The sequence below is a fragment of the Megascapheus bottae genome, chromosome 19 (assembly GCF_031878675.1).
Source record: "Megascapheus bottae isolate mThoBot1 chromosome 19, mThoBot2.hap1, whole genome shotgun sequence".
Classification (NCBI taxonomy): domain Eukaryota; kingdom Metazoa; phylum Chordata; class Mammalia; order Rodentia; family Geomyidae; genus Megascapheus; species Megascapheus bottae.
Window position 1 is genome coordinate 9,281,731 of NC_143527.1, and position 25,077 is coordinate 9,306,807.

At 34.9% G+C, this 25,077-nt stretch overlaps 1 protein-coding gene across 10 annotated transcripts in view; it reads right to left on the bottom strand.

Annotated features, from left to right (window-relative positions):
- Positions 1–25,077, bottom strand: part of Relch (RAB11 binding and LisH domain, coiled-coil and HEAT repeat containing) — an 87,719-nt gene that overhangs the window by 26,585 nt on the left and 36,057 nt on the right. For all 10 annotated transcript variants that reach the window (XR_016538811.1, XM_090353000.1, XM_090353002.1 and 7 more), the window contains 9 exons: positions 18,475–18,587; positions 15,157–15,247; positions 12,142–12,213; positions 10,395–10,535; positions 9,664–9,828; positions 8,115–8,262; positions 5,216–5,372; positions 4,508–4,631; positions 2,400–2,448 (listed from right to left, as the gene is read on the bottom strand). Coding sequence is in view for 9 of the 10 variants with exons in the window: in XM_090353000.1 (XP_090209126.1) it covers positions 2,400–2,448; positions 4,508–4,631; positions 5,216–5,372; positions 8,115–8,262; positions 9,664–9,828; positions 10,395–10,535; positions 12,142–12,213; positions 15,157–15,247; positions 18,475–18,587 (1,060 nt within the window). In the remaining variant the exon portion in view is untranslated. The remainder of the gene's footprint in view (positions 1–2,399; positions 2,449–4,507; positions 4,632–5,215; positions 5,373–8,114; positions 8,263–9,663; positions 9,829–10,394; positions 10,536–12,141; positions 12,214–15,156; positions 15,248–18,474; positions 18,588–25,077) is intronic.

Genomic DNA, 25,077 nt, shown 5'->3' on the forward strand with positions numbered 1-25,077 from the left:
AAATGTCTATGCTTTCAATTGTACTGCTTTATTAGATTCAAAGGAGATGGTAGAAAGCAGGCACACAGCTATATTTTATTTAACCTGCTTTCAGATATTAGGTTTTCCATAGTTTTCAGCAGTTGCTCAAATACAGAATCACTATTACATTTGCAGTAATTCAGCAAGAGAGCACTGATAGTTTTTATGAAGGAAGGGATAATCATGCCAGATAAAATAGGTCTGGGGGAAAAGTCCTAACTATTCTATGTGCCCAGTGGCAGGCTTACTTCTATAGCATCATAGTTCCAAAGATGATAATAAGGTAACATTAACGGTGTACCAATAATTCTTTTTTTTCATGGGGCTTTAACTCTGGGTCTTGGTGCTGTCCCCACTGTCCCTGAGCTCTTCAGCTCAAGGCTACTGCCCTACCTCAGGGCCTGGGCATTGTCCCTGAGCCTGCTCAAGGCTATCACCCTACCCTTGCTCCACAGCCCCATTCCCCATTTTCTAGTGCTTAATTGGAGTTTCAAGGTTTTTGTAGTGCCCCGGTAGGCTCAGAACCTTGATCCTCAGATTTCAGCCTCCTACGCAAGCTAGGATTACAGATGTGAGCCATATTGCACCCAGCTAATGTACCAATGATTCTTACTTCCTGATCATTAGGCACTACTTTGGGTATCTTAGATTTGCTTCGACATTCTTATTTTTGTTGTTGTTCTATCTCTATTTCTGCATAGTTTTAAATTATAATGAAATTGAGTTGAAAAGATATATTTAACTGCCCCAAAGAAAGTTTTTGTTCACCTTACTTAGTATTTGTGTGATTTCTTTTTTGGAAATAAATTTTTCTTTGGAGAACTACAGATGTTATGTGAGTATAACAAAGATAACAACAGAAAAGTAAGCCTGACATAAGGAACGTAAGTAAGGGTAAACTCATGGACAGATACAACTGCACATAAGAGGATTATCAATCACTTCCTATGAATACAATTTAACAGTCACAGCTCACTAATAAATTAAAAAGTTACAAGTTATTTAAGCATTAACTCAGAACCAACAAATCTACAATACCAACAATTTGGCACCCCAAATATCAACCATTCAAAGAGTTAAGAACAACCTTTGAGGAAACACTTTTCTAAAAAACAAAATAATAAAAGACTCTCATGAATGTTTTCAAACTTAAAGAAACTCATATTTTACTCTCCAGCTACTGCTATGGACAGCCAACAGTGTTTTCTAGACTACTTAAGTCAAAATCATTAAGATAGATAAAATGGTTATCTGCCAGGTTATAATCCTAGCTACTCAGGAGGCTGAGATCTTAGGATCACAGTTCAAAGCCAGGTTGGGGAGAAAAGGCTGTGAGACTCATATCCAATTAAACACCTAAAAAACTAGAAGTGGGGTTGAGGCTCAAAGTAGAACAGCAATAACCTTGAGCAAAAAAAAGCTCAGGGACAGTGCCCAGACCCTGACTGCAAGTCCCATGGCTAGGAAAAAAAAAAATCTAGATACTCAATCTCAACCAATATTAAGAAGAGTGGGAAGGAAGATACATTCCTCTTAATGTTTTATATAATTTGTTCCTAAAACTAGAAAAACTCACAGGGACACAAGATCTACATACGAACAATATCTTAGGCCAATGATACTGTAACTATTAATACAGTTGAGATAAAAGTATTAATAGAGGGGAGAGTAACTTGAAGTTTCTTTACACCCATTTTGTCATTGTTTTTCTTAAACTTTTTGCCAGTCCTGGGGCTTCAACTCAGGACCTGAGAACTGTCCTTGGGCTTTTTTCCCCTCAAGGCTAGTACTTTACTATTTGAGCCACAGCACTACTTCTGGCTCTTTTGTCTGTGTATGTGGTACCAAGGAATTGAACCCAGGTCTATTCATTGTTTTTCTTATGTGTTATTCTTTCCCTTATATTCCTATGCTTCAGTGTTTTCCTAAATTTATTTTTCTGAAGTTTTAAATGGGGAATTATTTATTTGATGATGTTTATTTTACAATTTTCATTATCTTGAATATATCACTTCACAACTCCCTGGATTTAAGTACCTGGTTTGAGAAGCTCAAATTTGGATCAAACTGGTTACAATGAAGGATGATATTTACAATCATAATGATAGCGATATATATTGCTCATATTGCAAAAGCTAAAGATACAATGCAATTTGTAAAACTAATAAAAACTGAAAGACAAAACTAAATACAAAAAAGGAAAAAATTTCCCAAGCTGCAAAAACTATGTTTTACAGTGGTAAAACTAAGAACAACAAAACACAAATTTTTATTTTCAATTTTACTTGCTATTTTATGTAATTTACATAACTGAATAATTATTTTTCTGTAAATAAAGCGGCAAAATTGTTTTTCAAAATAGTAATGCACAAACTTACCAATGTTTTCTTCAGACAGCCTTAGAATCTCTTGGAACTGAGGTTTTACCTAAGCAACCCAAAAAGAAAAATTCAAGTCTCAAGTCTAATGAATTAATCTAATGATTAAACAAAATATTTCCTATTGCCAGTATTGTTTTTACTTTGCTTTAAAGACTACTGAAATGATCAGAAATGAATTAATTCTTATGACTATTAGAATAAAGAGTTAAGCTATTGAAAACAGCACCTTTAAGGATAAAAATCAATTCAGGTCAGCAATTCTTTTCTGACCACCCTTTGGTTTTTCCTAAATTAAAATTTCCAAGATGATTCAAAATGCTTAAAAGTAATGTTTTTTTAAAACTGAACTTGTTAGCTAGGTATGGTGGCTCACGCCTGTAATCCTAGCTACTCGGGAGGCCGAGATCTGATGATCGCAGTTCAAAGCCAGCCTGGGCAATAAAGTCTGTGAGACTCTTATCTCCAACTAATCTCTAAAAAACTGGAAGTGGTTCTGTGGCTCAAGCACTCGAAGTTTGAGCTGAAGAGTGCAGGGATAACACCCAGGGCCTGGGGTAGGGCAGTACCCTTGAGCTGAAGCGCTACCAGACAGTGCTCAGGCCAGAGTCCAAGCCCCACTACTCCACAAAAACAAAACAAAACAAAAAAACTGAACTTGTTGATAAAAAGGTTATTTAGATATTACATATTTATATACTATGTATTTATATATACCATATATTACACACCATATACTACATATTATACTATATATACTATATACGATATTATACTATATATAATATATAATACATAGGGTATGTATTTAATTGTATACTATAGATACATATAGTATATGTTATACTATACATGTATGTATTATGCATTTATTATATTTATTATAGTATACATAATATACATGTGTGTAATTATATATTTATGTATATTGACATATAATCTACATATATAATTAAGTAGTTAATATATCTAGCATTTGATATATATATACTTAAAAAAAGGAAATGGAAATTCTATTAGCTTAGGACCTTTACAGCTAACATATTTATCACATGACATCCATTTTAATTGTTTACTGTAACTTTTTAGAATTCAAATAACAGAGGATGTTAATATTTTAAGCCAATGCTCATTTCAATATTTTTATCTTTAGGGCTAATCACAGATTTCAGACAACTGAGGAAAAGCAGTGTAAAATGTTCAAGTGACCTTCCCACTCCAACTTGCTTAAAGTATATACTTAGTTTTGCATTTCCTACAGTTATATAAAGATTTAGCTTTTGCTTTCTCATCTATAGCCAAGTATATTAATTTACATGTTCAATTTAAACTGAGTGGAAGCCTACTATTAAATATTAAATCTACCATTTTATAGAACCAAACATGGTGATGAAATAACTTCTCTTTCTATGCTTACAGGTGTGAGCCACAAGTACCACACTTTAATGTTTTGGTATTAAACCTAAAGAACTAAAGAGCATGCTATTAATTAGAATTAAGAAATTGGAATCTAAGGGCAGTTCAATTTTAATAACTACATAACATATTTAGGCCAACATTTTTATATTTTTATATTTTTCCTGCTACTGGTGCTTGAAGTCAGTGCCTTTCCTTTTCACTCAACTTCTTCATTCACTCCTGGTACTCTACAACTTGAGCCATACAGAAGTCTGGCTCAAATTATATTTTGGTAGTAAATGAAATATGAATTTATCTGTGTACATGCTATTCCTAAGGTGGTACTCTTGCAGCAAACTTTGTAAAGTTGCCAGGTTCCAAAATTACCTCAAGTTTCTACCAAACTCTGTCAAGCAACTAGCTCTAGGTAGAACCTGTCAAAGGACTAGGTGGTCCCTAGCTGATACTTCCTATGGTGAAAATCTTTGATGTATTCAGAGCAAATAAATCTTTTATTAAAGGCTGGCTACATATTACACTCAAAGTGAAATCATCTTCTAAAAAAGTCAATAAAGCTAAGAATTTTCTTTATTTATCACAACATTCTATTAAGAGAAAGAGAGGGCTCAAGCTCTTCATTCTGTTACAGCATTAACATTATTACATTTCTGTCTCTTGCATATAAGAAAACATGTAATGCAAATTGTTACCTTAGTGTTTGTAAAAATTTTGCCAAATGTCCGGCAAAGGCGCCAGAAAAATCTGGAGAATTCATGGACACAGGCAGTTGAAGTAACATTAATTTTGCCAACTATTTCTATAAGTTGTGGCAACCTGAATATGAAAAGAAAGAAGAATAGGCAGGGGGATATATATAAATTACTGTTTCCATGCCAATTTCTGGAATAATGCAAGTCTAACAGCTTCTATTATTTTGTTCTTTGAAAGAAAGTGAAATGCTTTCAAAAGATCTTAAGATTACCTTCTACTGTACACATTTTAACTGTCATAAAAATATTAATCCCTGACAGATTTGAGTATGGAATTAATAGCAATCAAATTCACAGATTCAATATTCACACAATAGCTTAGCAACATAGCATCTAGTTAACCTCCACAATGAGATATCTGGATATAGTATCAGAACCCATCACCACCACTGGACAAACAAGGCAGCAGATTGGTACTTTTGACAAATGTAGAGGCAACTTTTTCCCAGATCAGAAATTAAACATACAATGGTGGAAATCTCATCTCCCAATAAAGTTCACTAGTGATGATGATGACAAGTTGCATGCAAAAATTATTAAAACATTTATTTTAATAAGCAATTGTGCCCTCAGTTCAAAAGCTATTTAAGAATTACTTTTCATTAAACCGACTTAGGTATATCAAATGAACATCGAGTAGAAACTTACAATTGATTGACAACCCATAGTAAGCTCTCCCAGCCTGTTGTACCCTCATGTTCTAGCTGGTAATCATAAAGTTGGAGTAGCACCGCCAACTGTTCACGGCTTCCAATAATGGTAGATACATCTTGAAGAGGTGACATAGGCCGAGGGAACCTGGTCACTATAAATAACAGAAGCAAAATATACGAACATGAAACAGTCAAGCTAAGCAAGGGGCAAGAGACCCAGAGTTCAAGTCTCAGTGTGATCATACACACACACACACACAAAATAAAACAGTGCATGACCTGAAAATTAGCGAATACTGTGAGATACCTACCTTACTAATAAAATCATTTGTATGCATCATCATCATTTATGAAAACACAAATCTTCATTCATAATAAACTATATTCCAAACCACATTTATGTGTAAACATATAAATACAGATATGGATTTCTTTTAAGTGAGGTTATGATAAATCTTTATTCTCAAAGAGAATATTACTAACATTTACAGCTACTGTTAAAAGTCAAGCTACTGTTAAATTCTGAAAACAAAATATTACTTTTATTATGAGACAATCACAAGAAGAGGCAATATATTTAGAAAGGTAAAGGAATTCTTTTGAAAAAGTTATCTGATCTCTACTAGGTGTACGGCAACAATAGACGATGACTATTTGTTAAGTAAAGAAATGATAATAAGTATAAGCAGAACTGAATTTTCCTTATCCTTCCAACATCTTAGATCTGGAAATAAGATTTTTCTATGGATAAGTTTAGATAAATTGAGGTCATACTGGATTGAGCAGACTCTTTATCTGACAAAGAACATAAAAATACCAAGAGTGTCATATTAAGATAAAGATAAAGGCCATCTGTTTGCAAGTCAAGGAATGTCACAGACTACTAGCAAACTGCCAGAAGCCCAGGGAGATACACCAACATGCAACAGCTCTTCCCTCACAGATGTCAAGGAACCTACTGTCCTGCAGCTCCATCTCAGAACTCTAGCTTTCAAAGTTGGGAGTTAATTCATTTCTGTTGTAAAACTATTTAGTCTATAAGCCCTGAGGCAGCTGAAACAAACAAATATAGCCATACTTACAGAGAGAGGGAGAGAGAAAATCAGAAAGACAGGAGAGGCTTTCATGAATAAAGTGGGAGAATCAGAAGTAGATAGCTGTGAGTGCTTTAAGAAGTATTACCTTCAAATTATACATATCTTAAGAAGTTTGACTTTTTTATTATACTCAACAATATCAGTGTGTGTGTGTGTGTGTGTGTGTGTGTGTGTGTGTGTATGAGCAGTTCTGGTGCTTGAACTCAGGGCCTGGACATTGTCCATTAGCTTTTTCATTCAAGGCTGGCACTACACTACTTGACTTTTGGCTTTTTGCTGGTTAACTGGAGATATGACTGTCTGAGACTTTCCTGCCTGGCTGGCTTTTAACCACATTCCTCAAATCTCAGTCTCCTGAATAGCTAGGATCATAGGTGCGGGTCACCAGCATCTAGCCAATAATATTGCAAAGCATTAAACTAACTCCACTTCATTCACTGTTTATTTTCTACATAAATGTGACATTCAATAATACATAATAGTTTATCCTGTGGCTTCATGTCTCCTTGAACACTACTTCATAGCTCCAAGAATATAGTAAAATCAGTTTACTTGAAATAAAAATTTTACTTCTAAAAACATTGACTATTAGTGTTCTTAATGTCATAATTCTTTATCAGTAGACAATAAAAACACAGGTAATTTCACAAATCTGAAAACATCTACAAATGTATTTCATACATACCCATAAGCTTATATATAGCCCTTTATGCCTATGGTCTAGGGACAGTGGGAGGTGGTCAAACACGTGCCACATAGCAAAGGTCGCTTACTGGCTACCTGTGGTGACAAGAAATTACCTGCCTCTGTTAGTAATCTTATGTGTTTCTGAAAATTAACATTCTTTCTATGAAAAAACAGAAAAAAATTTTCATATATTTTTTATTGTAATTAATAGAAGGGTTACATTATATTCAGCAGATAGAAGGTGCATTACTTCACAAACAGTGATACCCTTTCTCATGTCTTGGACCCCATTTCCTCCCCCCCCCCCGCCCCTCATCTTGTTTTCCCCTCTTACCTATCCGATTTCAATAACCAAATACACATATATACAATATATCAGACAACAAGGTAAAATACTGTAACCATGAGATAACCAAGGGACAGCAAAAGACATGAGAGACAACATAGTACATTCAGGACAACAATCACTCATTATATGGCTTTTGTTTCTATATCCTGGAGGTCCTTTCATTTAATGTCATACTATATGGCCTTATGTATCTAGGTTTTGCTCTATTGTAAATCTCTGCTAGGAGAGCCCAAGGTTTCTCCTGATTATGACAAATGAGGGAAACCATTGAGCCTATGTTCCTTTGAGTCTGGCTTACTTCACTTGCGCAAAAATAGAAAATTTGACTACATATACTTGTATTCCTTTCTATCAAGGGCATAGCATGAAAAATATATTTACCTTACTCTATTTGTTACCAACTGAAAGGGGGGGAATGAAAAACTTCCTGTACTATTAAGCTAATCTTTCTATTGGTTCAGACCTATTCATGAAGGGAACATTTATTCCAGCCTCCTAAGGTTATAAAAAAAAGGCTATAGATTAAGAATGGAAAATATAAATATTGTAACACTATGAGGCTCACCCATAAAGATGGAGCCATAGATGTATGTGTATGTGTGTGTGTGTATACATAGATATATATGTATATATATAATATACCTTAGTTATTCCACATACAAAATACATTCTATTAATTGCATCGTGAGTTGTAGAATTTTTAGCAAATATATATTTTTAGCTAATATATATATTCTCCTTCCAGAATCTAAGTTCAGTACCTTCTATCTGTGGCACTTCACCATGAAGCTTGGCTTTGCTTGAGAAAGGTGCATTCTGAAGCACTAATGCAAAGAGAGATGGGATCAAGGACTGCAAGGCAGAAAGATACATGTGGAGCTTATGTTCATCCAGCCCGTGTTCTCCTTCCTGAAACATAAGGCAGTGGAAGCTAATTTTAGTCTTTTGAAATTACATTGCTAACTGAATTTGTGATGTTTTCCCTTTCTATGGCAAATGAAACCCTTAAGGACTTGGAATCAAACATGGACACTTCGTTGGATTCAAAGTGTGACACTTAATGGAGATGGTCTATTCCAAATGAAAAACAGCAATAAGGTGTTACAAATGTAATAGTTCTTTATATGGGAAAGCTCAGGGCAAATACCAGTCATTTCCAGTGCTATTTTTTTTAAATAGGTTCCCCTTTTCCTACAAACTGTCTCACATTTTGTAATTTTATAAGTTAGGGTAAAGAAATTGATGAACCACGGGAATCATGTTAAATGCTCAGCAGAAGTGCTTGCAACTTCCCTTCTCCTGCTTCCTATAACCTTTTATAGCTTTGGTGACAGTTATATTTGCAATTACTGAAAGCACTTTAAATTACTTCTACACATAGATAAAACGTAAGTGAAGAAATTTCAGAAGGAAACAAAGAAAGAAAAACACAAAATAAATCAAAGGATCAGTATAGAGACAAAAGGATTTATTGCACTCAAATCTATGGAAGATATCATTGCTACATTAGAAATAACTGTTAGAAAATAATAGATATGAACTATTTACATAGTTTTAATTTCTCCACAGATAACTGTTATCTGTTAAGTATTGCAGAAATTTTTAGTAGCACTGTGCAATTAATAAGGTTAATACATAGTACCAAAACAAAACAAACAAACAACAGGTATGAGTAATTTTATATTTCTTTTAAAAATTCCCTAGGTTTTGGGGCCAAATGGATACTTTAGTCTATAAAATCAATCAATATATGTGAGGCAAGAATTCTGAAAATGGAATAGATTCTTCATATCCAAAGTATCTACCCTCAATATCACCCAATAGGTATTTAAGAAATGTTAATGTTCTATACTCTAAAAAAACATTTACAACAAAAATGTAGATAGATGAAGTTTCTATCATTTCCTTAACTTTTCTGCAAATCTTTTGCTTGAGTAGAATGGAAAGTTAGTTCTTTTTAAGAAGTGTGCAGTAGAATAAGCAGTTAAAATAATTCTGATATCAAAGAAATAAAGCTACAGAGATTCTGAGTTTAGTTACTTCTACATTTTGGTAAATTATATAAACCAGTTAAGTCTTCAGAGAGTCAAGGAAGAGCTAGTTTTCTGAATAATGTTTCAGTTATTTCCAAAGATAGATCATGCCATTTCTCCACTAGTGTTAGTAAAGCAAAATTTTCTTAGTTTTCTTGGCTCTAGTCCAACAAAACTGTTAACTAGGAATATAAAATTCAGTGAAGTGACACTTTCTGCTCCTCACTATGAGTTTAAGATAGCTTAGAACAATACTGGCAATAAACTAAAAACTTACCCTGAGCAGCTTTTCAATCTTGTTTAGTAGTGTAGGTATAAGATGAGACTGTAAATTACCAAGTTCTGTAGTCCAGGCAGCATAAGCTGGCAAAAATACTTGATGTGTTGCACTAACTACTCTTTCTGAGGGATCACTCAAAGCTGATAGTAACAATTCAAAACCCTGAGAAAAAGAAAAGAGAATAAATTTAAGAAACTTAGTAAAAAAGCTATATGTATCCAGTTCAAGAAATTTACAAAACATTTCCTTTTCCTTTTGTTGGTTGTGGGGCTTGAATTCTGGGCCTGGGATCTGTCCCTGAGCTCTTCAGCTCAAGACCAGTGCTGTTCTACCACTTGAGCCACAGCACCACTCCTGGTTTTCTGGTGGTTAATTGGAGATAAGAGTCTCACAGACTTTAGTGCCTGGGCTGGCTCTCAACCACAGTTCTCAGGATCACAGCCTCGTGAGTAGTTAGAATTACAGGCGTGAGCCACTAGTGCCTGACAAAGTATTTTAAAGAACACAAAAAGCCACCTTTAATCCTACTGATTTCCTTTTCTTCAACGCCATTCATCACTGACAAACAAACTAAACAGTGGAAACAAGGCATATTGGCTTTTCAATTCCTCACAGAAGTAATCAAATAGCCCCAGTGGATTAGTTGCTATACCTGCATCCCTGTTATACATAATTAGAGATGTGCAATTTTGTATTATCTGGAATTCTGTCAATTTTGAAAAACATACCTGTTGATATTTGTCAGGATCATCAATGTATCCCATAATGATACCAAGGCTTTTGATCACAGCCTCTCTTACCAAATCGGCCTTATCTTCCATTAACATCTGTTGCAACATTGAAAGGACCAAGGAACTACGGATTTCTTTCTGAAAATAAATGACATGATTCTACCATTTATTTAGAGTAAAGCACCAATGTATAGATAGAAAAATACCACAAACTTCCAAAATTCAAATTAAATAAAGTATTTTGCTGTATTTGCTTCTAATCCTTGCTCTCTCCAAGTCTCTCCTATTACCTTCCCTTAGTGGTAATAAGATCAACCTTGAATTTGATATTAATCATCTCTCAGCATGTTTATTTTTTATGTCTTATATTTTTTTGCTAAAAATGTGAAAATCCTCAAGTCTTTACAGTTGCACAGTCAAATACAATTAACTACTCAAAAAATCAACACTGAGCTACAACTGGAGAATGAGTTTTCTTTCGCTGTCTGCTAGGTACGTAAAAGTGTTGAGAGTTATAACAGGAAGGAATTACAAATGTTAGGGCGGGATGAGAAACTTATGAAGACCTGATGCTTGTATTTTAAAAATTTCTCTAGTGGGGAGTTTGGCCTAGTGGTAGAGGGCTTGCCTAGGATGCATGAAGAACAGGGTTCGATTCCTTGGTATCATATACATAGAAAAAAAGCCAGAAGGGGTGCTATGGCTCAAATGATAGAGCTCTAGCTTAAAAAAGTCCAAGGACAGTGCTCAGGCCTTGAGTTCAAGGTCCAGGACTGAAGATTTTTTTTTTTTCTAAAGTAAGAATCGAAATTCAAGCAGGATAAGGAAAGAGCGTGAACTTCAAAAGAGCCTTTTAAATGAACTGCTATTTTATTATGGCACTATTTAATACAAAGTCAACCACCATAATATCTTATTTCACATAGCTCTACCTTTTGAGTGGAAAGCGGAACTAAGGGAAAAAAAAACCAAGGTTTCTCACACCTGCTAGGCAAGCACTCTACAACTGAACTATAACCCTAGTTACCTATACAAAAGTGTTTCTAGTTAGGTTAGAGAATCTGTCAGCTAAATGGCTAAGCATTTTGTTCATCCTGGCTTTCCCCCACCCATACCAACAGTATAAATTATCAACACAGTGAAAAAGAAAAAAAAAGTATTATTCTGAAAACAGCTTTTATATCACAGACCTCTTAGAAAGGAGTCTCAAGGAACCCCGACTATACTCTGAGAACTACTGGTAACAGTTTACTATATTTATATACAACAAAAATCAATTATGTTAAATACAGATAAAAAGATAAATGTAACACCTACATAAGGAGAGACAGTACTAATGTGAGAACCTTTCCCTTTTTCTTTCTTTTATCTTTTCATTAAAACATTTTTTTTTTCTAGGTCATGGGGCTTGAACTCTGGGCCTGGGCACTGTCCCTGAGCTCTTCAGCTCAAGGTTAGCACTCTACCACATGAGCCACAGCACCATGTTCAGTTTTCTGGCAGTTACTTGGAGATAAGAGTCTCATGGAGTTTTTGTGCTGGGGGCTGGCGCTGAACAGTAATCCTCAGATCTCAGCCTCCTGAGTAGCTAGGAATACAGGTGTGAGCCACCAGCAACTGGATTTCTTCTTTCATCTTTCATTTAAACTATATTGCTAAGAAAACTTGGAATAAAATAGATAAGACATTTGAAAAAAAATTCTTTATAAAGACATAAATTTTGCAATGACAAAGAAACTCTTACAGGAAGGTAAGGTGCCAGTGCTCCACAGGACTCTGCTACAAGAAGTCGTCTTTCTGGGTATTTGTGATTAATCTACAGCCAAAAAGCAAGAAAATAAATAAATGAACTAAATCAAGCACTAACAACATACTCTCTCTTCTTCCAACAGAGAATTATTTCTACTTCTTGAAATCCCTGTGCAGCTATATGTGGATCAGGAATAAGGGTATAAATGAGGTCACAGGGGTCATTTGTTAAAGAGAAAAACCAAAGCTGAAAAACTGGTAAGGCGTCTATAGACATTATGTGCTTAAAACTGGACTTCCTTTTGCATCTCAGAAGTTAATATCCATTCCTAGTGAAAGAAACTTAAGATAATCCAGCTTCTGGATCTTTTATATGATAGGTATGGTCAGATATGACAGTCTCTTTATCTAAAGGAAATAATTTCATTAATGAGTCAAGGCCAGCTTGAAGAAAGTATAATTTTGTGTGTGTGTGTGTGTGTGTGTGTGTGTGTGTGTGTGTGTGTGTGTGAGAGAGAGAGAGAGAGAGAGAGAGAGAGAGAGAGAGAGAGAGAGAGAGAGAGAGAGAGAGAGAAAGAGATGGTACTAGGTCTTGAACTCAGGCCCTGGGAGCTGTCAGTTAGCTTTTTTACTAGTGGCTAGCACTGTACCATTTGTGTCTTTTGCTGGTTAACTAGAGATAAGAGTGTCATAGACTTCCCTGCCTGGGCTGGCTTTGAACCTCAATTCACAGATCTCTGCCTCTTGAGTAATAAGGATTATAAATGTGAACTACTGGTATTCAGCCCTGGTTTTCTTATTAAAACTTTATTCCCGTGTGAATATGCAAAATGATGGGGCTTGCTACTGCGTTGGCTATACTGATTTTTAATTAAAAAAATAACAACAACAAAAAAGACACATACTGGGTTTTGTTCCCATATGTCTTCGTCATAGAATATAAATCTTTCATTGACTGGAAAAGAAGTATATTTGTTCTCATATTCCCATAGGAAAAGGTGACATAATTCAATAATGTATTGGATGCCTAAAATTAAGAAAAGAAATTATGGCGTAATCTACTGGGCAACAAACTGATATAGGAAGATCTAGGCAGATCTCTGAAATCCATGTATAGTCAGGTTACAAAGAAGAATGTGGTTTATTACTGACACCCTGGAATTACAATGAATCCAGATATAGTTACCTCTAAACCAGAATGGCCTGAATGTCAATTATGCTATACATAGAAGTTTTATTCTGTTTTTCTTTTGTCTAGAACTGTGAGTTACAATGTATAGATTAAAGAAAATCAATCATATTTATATATATTAGCAATGAAAAAATAAAATCAAACCAATTTTCTTCACAATAGCAAAGACAGTTAAATATTTTGATGTGATTAGTACAGAAAAGATACAAAATTTATTTTGTGAAAACTACAAAATACCTAGCATGATATTTTAAAAACTCAAATGAATGTAAAACAATCTAAATGCATAGATTGAAAGGCTTAATATGGGGATGGAAATAGTCACCAGAATAATAGAATGATCCAATTAATTACTTACAAAAATCATAGCTACCTTCTTTATAGAAACTTACAAATGGATTCTAACAGTCATAAGGAAACCAGAGAGACCCATTAAGAGCCAAAATAAGCTTGAAGTGTTATTTTTGGGTGAGAGGATGTTTTAAAACTAGTTGTAGTGGAGACTGCACACGCTATGCAACTCAGTGACTATACTAAAAACCAATGAATTATACTTTTTGAATGGTAAGCTATGAGCTATATAAAGAAAAATGAAACAAACTAAAAAATAAGTGCATATAAATAATGTATTACAAAACTGAATTCAAAGCTGATATAATGCATCCAACTTAATTCCAACTTTAGACAATTAGAGCCTCACTCTACATTAATATGTATTATAATGTAAAGATATGTATGGCACAACCACAGGTAATTACTATTATATATAAATATATTATTCATTTTGTTTATACTAAATCTAATGGCTCTATCATTTCAAGAAATATAAATGACCAATGCCCATATTTTTCTTAGGAATATGAGATTGCACTTTTATAAATAAGCCATGTAATTTGTCTCCACAGGTGAGAAGCTCATTTAAGTGGGAAAAATAATATGCATAATGATTTAAACATCAAGTGGATGTTTAAGAATTCTGAGTTCTACAGAGGACTAGAATATTCAATATAACACTAAAAGTACTATCAGTAAAACAAGTTAAATTATAACACAAAAACCTCCCAGCTACAAAGTTTGCATTCCATATACTGCATGCAACACAAGTATACAATGCATAGACATACAATATTTGTTAATATATACATTCATGTTTATCTTATTCCTCCCTGAATAAATCCAGCACATTCCTACCTAAATTACTGGCTGTGTCTCATTTTACTCAGATTCTTAAATATACCTTCTCTCATCATTTGCTTGAGATGTACATGCTTGAACTCAGGGCCTGGTTGCTGTCCCTGAGCTTCTTTTACTCAAGGCTAGTACTTTTGAGTCACAGTGCCACTTCTGGCCTTTTCTGTTTATATGGTATTGAGAAATTGAATCCAGGTCCTCATGCATGCTAGCCAAGCACTCTACCAGTAAGCCACATTCCCAGCCAAGATGTGCATTCTCTACCCCTCTCTAATCCCTTTGCTGCTTTATTTTTCTTCAAAGCATATTTTACTATAAGATAGCCTATCATATCAATGATTATTCTTTTCTGCCATTAGGATATCTTGATCTTTTTCTTCACCACTGCTTTTCATGGATGACTAACTACACTAGTAACTGGCAATGATATCTGTTTCCTATGTATCTGTTGAATAAAAGAATAAAGCAAAGCCCCCTAAACCATTCTTCAATACAATTAAATCACTGCACTAAAGCAATAGTTAACATAATTTATATTCCATAAATTTACTAATCAGATTTAAAAGATACAAACTACTGTAAGAAATTGTAACAAAATAGCAATAGAAAGCGGAATAGTCAGTTTACCTGTTCCCAACACTGTGGCAAAAGTTCAGCTTCCACACGAGTTGGTCCAACATGACGAGCAAATGCCACACAACCTGTCAGTATCATCTGCCTGAAAAGGATTAAAAAAAAAATGAGAGGGGGGGAGAGAGGCGGAGAGGGAGAAAGAGAGAGAGATATCTCCAATGAAATGTCAAACTAGGACCAATGTAAAAAAAGTTAAGCTAGGCAGTGTTCAGTGTTGTTCAAAACTGTTAAAATTAATTGCAAAATGACCCAGTAAGTCTTTAATGGATAGTGTAGTATCATTTGACTCATGATAACCCTTGTAAAATAACTTTTCCAAGTGTTTGGGACCAAATCTAGTGCCTGTGCCACCAATGAGCTATAAGAACCCAAGCCCAGGGGCCGGGAGTTTGGCCTCGTGGTTAAAGTGCTTGCCTAGCATGTACGAAGACCCGGGTTCGATTCCTTGGTACCACATATAGACAAAAGCTGGAAATAGTGCTGAGGCTCAAGTGGTAGAGTGCTAGCCTTGAGAAAGTCCAAGGACAGGGCTCAGGCCCTGAGCTCAAGCCCAGGACTGGCAAAAAAAAAAAAAAAAAAAAAAAGAACCCAAGCCCATAACTCCCCCTTTTTTTTAATTAGAGAATTTATTAACATTGATTTTTACATCATATTTTAAATGACAAGTTTAACAAACAAGTGTTCAAGGAGGGAATCTCTATTTACAATCACTGGGACTTAGTATTTAGAACTTAATCAAAATTAGGCTAAGGGTTTGTATGTCATAGAAACATTAATTTATGAAATAAAACATTATGTCTATAGAGTCATAGGTTTTTATGTCTATAGAGTTATGTTTATATTTCTATTACCATGTCCATAGCTTTGGGTATGCAGTTATCGAGTCCTCGCTCTTGCACTCTTTGGATTTAATAGCCACATATTAAGGATACCATGCGCCTTTTGTTCCTTAGGTCTTGACTTGTCATAACTCCCTTTTATATGATCTATTCTCTCTGCTCTTTAGTCAAGATAGTTTCATCACTGATTATTTCCCAACGACTTACTTAAAAACAAAGAGTGGCATATGTCTGACTATATCTACAAGATCTATAAGCTGGTTTCTGTAAGCTAATCTTCCGTACTTTACAAGGAAGAGTCCTGACTTCTAAAATCCCAAGGAAAGCCCAATCTAAGGCCACAGACAACATATATTTGGTGTCTATTTATTGAGTTTCCCTTTCCTAGTCTATTGCTTTTTCTATTCTACTTTTTGAGGACAAATGAATTTAAATGGAGCAAGAAATTCCCAAGCCATGTTAGCTGTCTTTTCTCTCATGAAAATTTCATTCATATCTAGGTATTACTTTGGCCCCCCCTCCAAGTATATGTTCCACAAATGTTGGTAAGTATGCTTGTTAGAAAACATACTTGGGGCTGGGAATGTGGTCTAGTGGTAGAATGGTTGTCTAGTATGCTTGAGACCCTGGGTTCGATTCCTCGGTACCACATACACAGAAAAAGGCAGAAGTGGTGCTGTGGCTCAAGTGGTAGAGGGCTAGCCTTGAGCAAAGAAAAACTAAGGGACTGAGTGCCTAGGCCCCGAGTTCATCAAACTCCAGGACTGGAAAAAAAAAAAACAAAAAGTACTTGTATAGAACTTCAAATCATGAGTCACCATTACTATGTTAAAGATGTATGTTTTTCAATAAAAAAATTTAGAATTTAGAATTGATTTGTTTATTTGAAATAGGGAAGGGAAGAGGGAAAACAAGATGAGTGTCAGGAGCTGGAGGGAGAGAGAGGGGGACAAAAACATAAGAAGAGATACCAAGGTTTGAGAAGTAATGTACCCATTACCTGATGAATGTAACTGTAACCCCTCTATACATTATCACAACAATAAAATAGAATAAAAAATTTAGAACACTTCAAACAAACTTCTTAGCAAAGCTAAATAGAAAATATGATAGCTCTGAAATGCAGTTCAAAACTGAAAAGTCAGATGGCCTACAAAGTATTAACTGAATTGAAAACAGACTTAGAGGTTGACAGCAAGAGGAAGATTGGTTAGTCAATGACTTGAGTGGGATGTATGATTGTCAGTTATGATTGTTAATGAAGAATCACAAAAAGCACTGAATATAAAGTTTTTCTCAAGCAAGAAGAAACTGGTTGTATGTCAAAAATATTATGCTAACTTAAAGTACGTGCCTTATTTACATATAATATTGTTAATCACTTGATTCATCTATTTTAGTTACATTTTTCCAGCGTTTTATAAGTAGATTCCTGATGAATCTCAACATTACTTTCATGAAGGCAAATAGATATTTTTGGCCACCAGGTGGCAGCTCCTAACTTTAATAAAACAAGGGTTTTGCCTTGCAAATGGAAAGTGTAATTCATGGTATTTCATTATTAAATTACCAAGATAGATAACAGTAGTTTTCAGAAATAAACAGAAACTCTCACTGAATTATCCTTAGGAAAATTTCAAATTGCAATGGCACTAACACATACATCTTCATTGAGTGAGATTATACCAGAACTGGTTAGAACACATCAGTCTGCTGGGGTGAGAGGAGGTAAACTAAATACTAGTTAGACTAAAATAATTTAGCTAAATGTTTTTATGTACTTTAAAAATGATTTTTGTTTCTATACCATTAATTGTGTTGAATAGACTAAAATTATATTGAATAAACTATTATTACAACTTGGTGGCTTTATATAATTTAAGTAGTTGTTAGACTATTTACAACTTGTGAGAATGTTTGAAACCATTAAGTAAAACATGAGATAAATTAGACTAAACAATTAAAATGCAAGGAACTTCTCAACACAATGTTCAAATAGTCTAGTAGACTTTGAAACTCTATAGTATAGCCCAGTTTCCTGATGTTGACCTAAATATACTGGAAAATGAGTGGGGAAAGATAGGCTTATATCCTTAGGATTCAGCAGCTCTCATAATGCTAGTCAAGGATGGATACACTTTACATTTTGTCTATCATCATGTATTATAAAGTAGTAGTGAAGAGTTTCTGGAAATTCTTAAAACTATATGCATTTGAGTAAATGATTCTTGAATCGTGCAAGTAGGGAGTGAATATAGTGACATACTAACATTTCAAATTTACTATTCATGACATGGACTCACTTTTCAGGATTGCCAAGTCTGTTACACTGCCTTCAAAGTACATTTGAGAATCTTGCATATTTTAATTTTCATTTGGGTATTTTCTATTATTCTATTGCCAATGGTAGTGACAAAATAGAGAAATTAGTAAGTATATTGTATTGAGGTCTCAAAGAAGAAATCATACTCACCTTTGCTCATCATCTGGTCTCTTGATCAAGTTGAAAAGTATATGGAGGAGCTGATCTCTCTCTTTAGGCTCAGGATGTAGGCATGCTGTACACAATATGAGGGGAATCAACTCCTACAGAAATATGAGGGGGAAAAATTCAAACGAAAAATACATGGCATAACAGATTCTTTTTTTTCCTCCCAGGATATTCTCAGAAAGACACTGTTAACATTGATAATTCAAGACAAAACACAGAAAACATTACATTAATGTTGGCTATACAGAAAGTATAAATCATAATGAATTAAGTTACTTAATATTCAACTAACTTTACTTTTTAGTCAGTATTTCCTCATGAAAATTCATTTCATAGTAAATAACACTATCACATGACAAAATAATATAATAACTAACTCTGGAGGTAGCTTTAAAGAAAACTTGAAGTTCATTATATTTTAAAACTTAAAATGATAAAATAAAAGCAACTTTTCTTGGGGCTAGAGGTATAGCTAGTAAAGCACTTGCCTAATACATATAAGGCCCTGAGTTTTGTCCCTAATACTGAGAGGAGAAAAGGGGTGTGTGTATGTGTGCGTGTGCGTGTGCGTGTGCGTGTGTGTGTGTGTGTGTGTGTGTGTGAGAGAGAGAGAGAGAGAGAGAAATTACTTCTCTAAACAATGAATCTTTTCAATACTAATATTACAGAATGTGAGTTAGAAACATTTGATGTTAAATTACAAATTTTAACAATATTTTGCTGCAAATAGCCCAAGTTTATTCTTTATAGACACATTTGAAATTAAACTGGTTCTATATTTTAATTAAGATAAAATTCTTAATTGAACAGATACGAATGTTTTCCACTTGTGAATAGATTTTTTTTTTTTTGCTAGTCCTTGGGCTTTCTCAAGGCTAGGGCTCTACCACTTGAGCCTCAGCACCACTTCCAGTTTTTTTCTACATATGTGGTACCGAGGAATCGAACCCAGGTCTTTGTGCATGCTAAGCAAGCACTCTACCACTAGGCCAAACTCCCAGCCCTGAATAGATTTTTTTTTAAACTAATAAAAGTACAAATCCCAAAAAAGGGAAAATATTTGTAGAGAGAAATCCTCCAACCTATATGAAATGGTATTCTGCAGATATTTTTTAAAAGCCCTAAAATACAATAAAGAGGAAAAAGTTATCCCCTTTTTCTTTCCCATCTACCTCAGTATTCATTAAAAAAGAACTAATTACTATGTAATACTGCATGAGTATTATCTATATGTACTTTGGAGAAAAGCACAAAGTTTTCATTGTATGAAAAACATTTTCTCATGATTCTCATATGATTCTTTAGCAACAGATTAGAGTCAGGAATGCTAAAATTGGTTAACTTACACTTCTTAATCACAGTAATAATTTCTACTGCCATTTCTCTTTTGTTCATGCTTGCAAAATTAACAATATATAGAAAGTCATTGCCACTAAGATTTGGTTGATACTCCATACCAAAGAGAACTATGTATATGCTGGCATGTTAATTGCTATTGCGGGTATAACACAGTCTGGAAAAAAATACCAGAATACTTTTCACCATTACAGTTACACAGATGAGCAGAGGTCCATAAGTGACAATGAAAAAATGCAATCTCTTTTATAAAGCCAGCAAGGATTCTTGATAACACTTTTGTGTATGTGTTGGTCCAGGGGCTTCAAATGAAGGCCTAGGTTCAGTCCTTGGGCTTTCTTTCTCAAGGCTGGTGCACTAGCATTTGCGCCAAACAGTTTTTTGCTGACTGACTGGAAATAGAGGAGTCTCAGGGATTTTCCTGCCCCGGCTAACTTCCAACATCAATCCTCAGATCTCTGTGTCCTAATTAGCCAGGATTATGTGGGTTTCCAACACCTGGCTAGTAACAGCATTTTAATTGTTAAGCTGGGACTAGCTCTAAAAATACTATTACCACTATTCAGTTATCAACAACTCTGGCATGCAACACTCTTCAATAATGAATTCTGCAGATGTCTGTTGTGCCATTTATTCGAATTTTTGCGAATACATCTATTTATCTAAAGCATCAATATTTCTATATCCTAAAATGTATTATGCCCACATTTATAATTTTAATACGAATTATAGACTGGAGTGAATAGTCTGCTTTTGGCTTTATCTCTCTAGTTGTAGAAATTTAGTCCTTGAAAAATGTGCCTTATGAGCCAGAAGTTTGGTCTAGTGGTAAAAGTGGTTGCCTATTATGCATAAAGACCTGTGTTGGATTCCTTGGTACCACATACATAGAAAAAAAATAGCCGGAAGTGATGGTGTGGCTCAAGTAGTAGAACTCTAGCCTTGAGAAAAGCCAAGGACAGTGCTCAGGCACTGAGTGCAAGCCCTCGGACTGACAAAAACAAAACCTGTGCCTTATAATTCTGAGTTCAGCATTTAAATGTGATATAACTTTTTTTTCCCTGAAGACAACGTGATACTATTTAAAAGATGCCTTCATGAGATTAAACATAAAGGACATTTCCTGAAAGTAATAAAGTAATGAGAACATTATATATGAAGTTTTTATTAAAAAAACAAAACAAAACAAAACTATTACGATACCAATACAGGAATGGTACTTAGAATTCCAGTGGTTAATATTAGATTGAAAGGACATGTTTGGAGGCTGGAGGCGTGATACAAGTGACAGAGTCTAGAAAGTGCAAGGCCCTAATTCAAGCATACACACACACACAGGTACCTCCAACACACAGAGGAAACCTTATATGTTGCTATTTCGAGGCAACAAGAATCTTTTTTTTTTTTTTTTTTTTTTTTTTTTTTTTTGTAGGTTGTGGGGCTTGAGCTCTGGGCCTGGGCATTGTCCTTAAGCTCTTTGGCTCAAGGCTACCACCCTACCCCTAGATCCACAGCACTATTTCTGCTTTTCTGGTGGTTAACTGGAGATTAGAGAATTACAGACTATTCGTGGGACTATTTGTACATGGGCTGGCTTTGAACTGTGATCCTCAGATCTCAGCCTCCTGAGTAGCTGGGATTATAGGCCTGAGCCTCCTGAGTCACTGAGCCCAGCCTAACAAGAATCTTAAATATTTTAAAGCACATTTTAGCAATCTGGATTTGAGACTTTTTTTTTAAAGAATAGTAGAGGATTAATAGCTTGTACTACATTCAGGGAAAGTATATTAACTAACCTATTTTGACTTTTTCAATTTTAAAAGGAGATAGTTGTCTATATTTGAAAAACATCTCCTACCTGTCATGTGCTATGTTATCTGTGGAATTAAGTAGAAAAGATCTCTAGTTTTTAATCTTTATTTGGGTTTTACAAGTAAAGTAACATCTAATGATAATATAGAAGGGTCTTTAAGAGATTGAAAATCTCTTTAGAAATGTTTGCATATGCCTTTATATATATATACTTTTTAGTTTTATTAATTTACTGTTATTACAAAGATGATCAACAGAGGGGTGACAATTACAAGTCAGGTAATGAGTACATTTTCTTTCATACAGTATCTTCTGTTCTCTCATTGTCTCCCAACCCCTCTGGTCTCCACCCATGAGTTGTATAGTTCACGTTTATCAATGTCTAGTGTGATCCACTGCTTCGCTTTTCACCCCTTTTCACTGGAGTTCTACATGCTCCCTCATAACCCCTCCAATGATGTACTCTTGAATATACCATACACAAGTTAAAGAAGTCAGTCAACAACTAAGATATGTTTCCATATTTTGGAGTTTGTTTTAGTACATATATATTATTTTATAGAAATATGAAGCACTTAGGCATTGTACTTTATGTTTCCCTCCTAAATTTCATCTTTTGGTCTCACTGTGTGTGAGGCCAAATTTATCATATCCTAGTGTATTTTAGATTTAATTTCTTTGTATCAGAGAGACAATGTGCTGTCTGTTTCTCTGAGGTTGGCTTATCTCAATTTGATTTGTTCTCGTTCCATCCATTTCCCTGCAAATGACATTTTATTCTAAATACTGTTAAATTCCATTGTGTACAGGTACCACATTTTCTGGATCCATTCATGTATTGGGTATTTAGGCTGTTTCCATATCTTGGCTCTTGAGAATAATGTGGCAATGAAAATAATGTGCAGGTTGTCTTTACCACATCCTGGTTCATGATGTTCAGGAGAGATGCCCATGTTTCGGTTTTTGAGGAACCTCAAGACTGTTGTTGAGAGTGGTAGTAGGTTTACATTCCCACCAACAATGTAGTACAGTTCCTTTTTCCTTACATTCCTGCCCATATATGTGGTCTGAATTCACAATGTTGGCCAATCTTACTGGGATGAGATGGAATCTCAGAGTTATTTGGATTTGCATTTTCTTTATGGCTAGGGATGATAAGTATTTCCTCATATTTCTTTGCCCTTCTCAACTCTTCTTCTGAAAAGTCTCTCCTTAGCTTCTTTGCCCATCTAGTGATTGTTTTTTGAGGTTGAAAGGGGTTAATTTCTTGATCTCCTTGGATATATTGGCCTTTGTCTGGTATATTGCTGGTAAAAATCTTTTCCTAGTTTGTTGGCTGCATTCCTTGTTTAATAACTCTGTCCTTAGCTGGTTCAGAAACATTTTTTTTTTTTTTGTTAGTTGTGGGGCTTTAACTCTGGGCCTGGGCACTGTCCCTGAACTCTTCAGCTCAAGGCTATCACTCTACCACTTGGGCCACAGTGCCAATTCTGGTTTTCTGGTGGTTAATTTGAGATAAGAGTCTCATGGACTTTGCTGGCTGGACTGGCTTTGAATCGTGATCCTCAGATCTCAGCCTCCTGAGTAGCTAGGATTACAGGCATGAGCCACCAGCACCTGGCTGCACAAACTTTTTATTTAGATATAGTACCACTTGTCAAATCTCTCTTCTATCTGCTGTGCTTCTGAGATTCTAGTCAAGAAGTTTCTATCTGTAACTGTAAGTTCTAATGTTTCTCCTGTTCTTTCTTGAAATAGTTCCTATTCTTTCTTGAAATAGCTTCAAAGTTTCAGGTCTGCCGTTGAAGTCTTTGATCCACTTCGAATTGATATTAGAGCATGGTGACAAACAGGGATCCACTTTTAGTTTTCTGTATATGGCTGCCCAGTTTTCCCAACATCAATTATTGAAGAGGCTATTTTTTCCCCCATTGTATATCTTTGACTCCCTTTATCAACTATCAGATAAGTGTAAGTTTATAGCTTTAGTTCTGGGCCTTCTAATCTATTCTATTCTATTGACTTACAGTCTATTTTTGTACCAATTCCAAGCTGTCTTTGCTGTTACAGCTCTGTAGTAGAGTGTGAGGTCTAGTATTTGACATTATCTGCATTTTTTTTTCCGCCCAAAATTGCTTCCGCTAGTCTAGGTCTCTGTTGTTCCATATGAATTTTTGGATTGATTTCTCTATCTCAGTAAAGAACGTCATTGGTGAAAATTGCACTGTTTTGTGTATCATTTTGGGCAGTATGCCCATTTTCACAATATTCATTCTACCTATCCATGAACATGGAAGTTCTTCCCAAACTCTTAGATTTCTTCTGATTTTTCTAGTTTTTGCTATAAAGATCTTTTACATCTTTGGTTTGGGTAATTCCTTGGAATTTTATTTGTTACGAGACTACTACAATTTGCGAATGCAAATTGTTTTTGTGATTTCCCTTCCTGCTCGTACACTGTTGACATACAGAAAGTCTACTGATTTCTGTGGGTTAATTTTGTATCCTGCTACTTTGCCAAAGTGGACCTTGGAGAGTTAACTCTTTTACTTTTAAGAATAAGCATAAATTATTTCCTATGTATAACCAATTTTCCTAAGATAGTATGTGAGGATTCTGAAAAATTGTGGTTCACACCAGAAAAATCAGTAAACAGTAAAAAGATTAGATCAACCCTTTCTCAACTCAGAGGAAATTCCAAGCTAGATTACATCGTTTATGACTTCTACAAATCAACCCAAGAACGATTCTATCCAAACTGATTTGAATGGTAGAGAAGAGGACAGGTATACCTATACATTATAGGACTCTCTTAGCTTGAAACCAAAACTAAACAAAAAGTAAATATAGAGTTCAAAATAAAATCAGTAAATTCAACACATCACATTAACAGAGGAAACCCAAACCAATGTTATGAACAGTTGTAGAAAAAGTATCCTGACTAAAATTCAATGCTATTTCATGAAACAAGTAACTTTTAGTAAGCTATACATGAAAATAAATTCCTTAGGGCTGGGAGTTTGGCCTAGTGGTAGAGTGCTTGCCCAGCATGCATGAAGACCCGGGTTCGATTCCTTGGTATCCCACATACATAGAAAAAAGCCGGAAGTGGTGCTGAGGCTTAAGTGGTAGAGTGCTAGCCTTGAGAAAGTCCAAGGACAGTGCTCAAACCCTGAGCTCAAGCCCAGGACTGGCAAAAAAAAAAAAAAAAAGAAATTTCTTAACATGATGAGGGGTATTTATAAAAATTCTATAGCTAGGGCCAGGAGTTTGGCCTAGTGGTAGAGTACTTGTCTAGCATGCACAAAGACCTGGGCTCGATTCCTTGGTTTACGTAGAAAAAGCTGGAAGTGATGTTGAGGCTCAATTGGTAGAGCTCTAGCCTTGAGAAAGCACAAGTTCAAGCACCAGGACTGA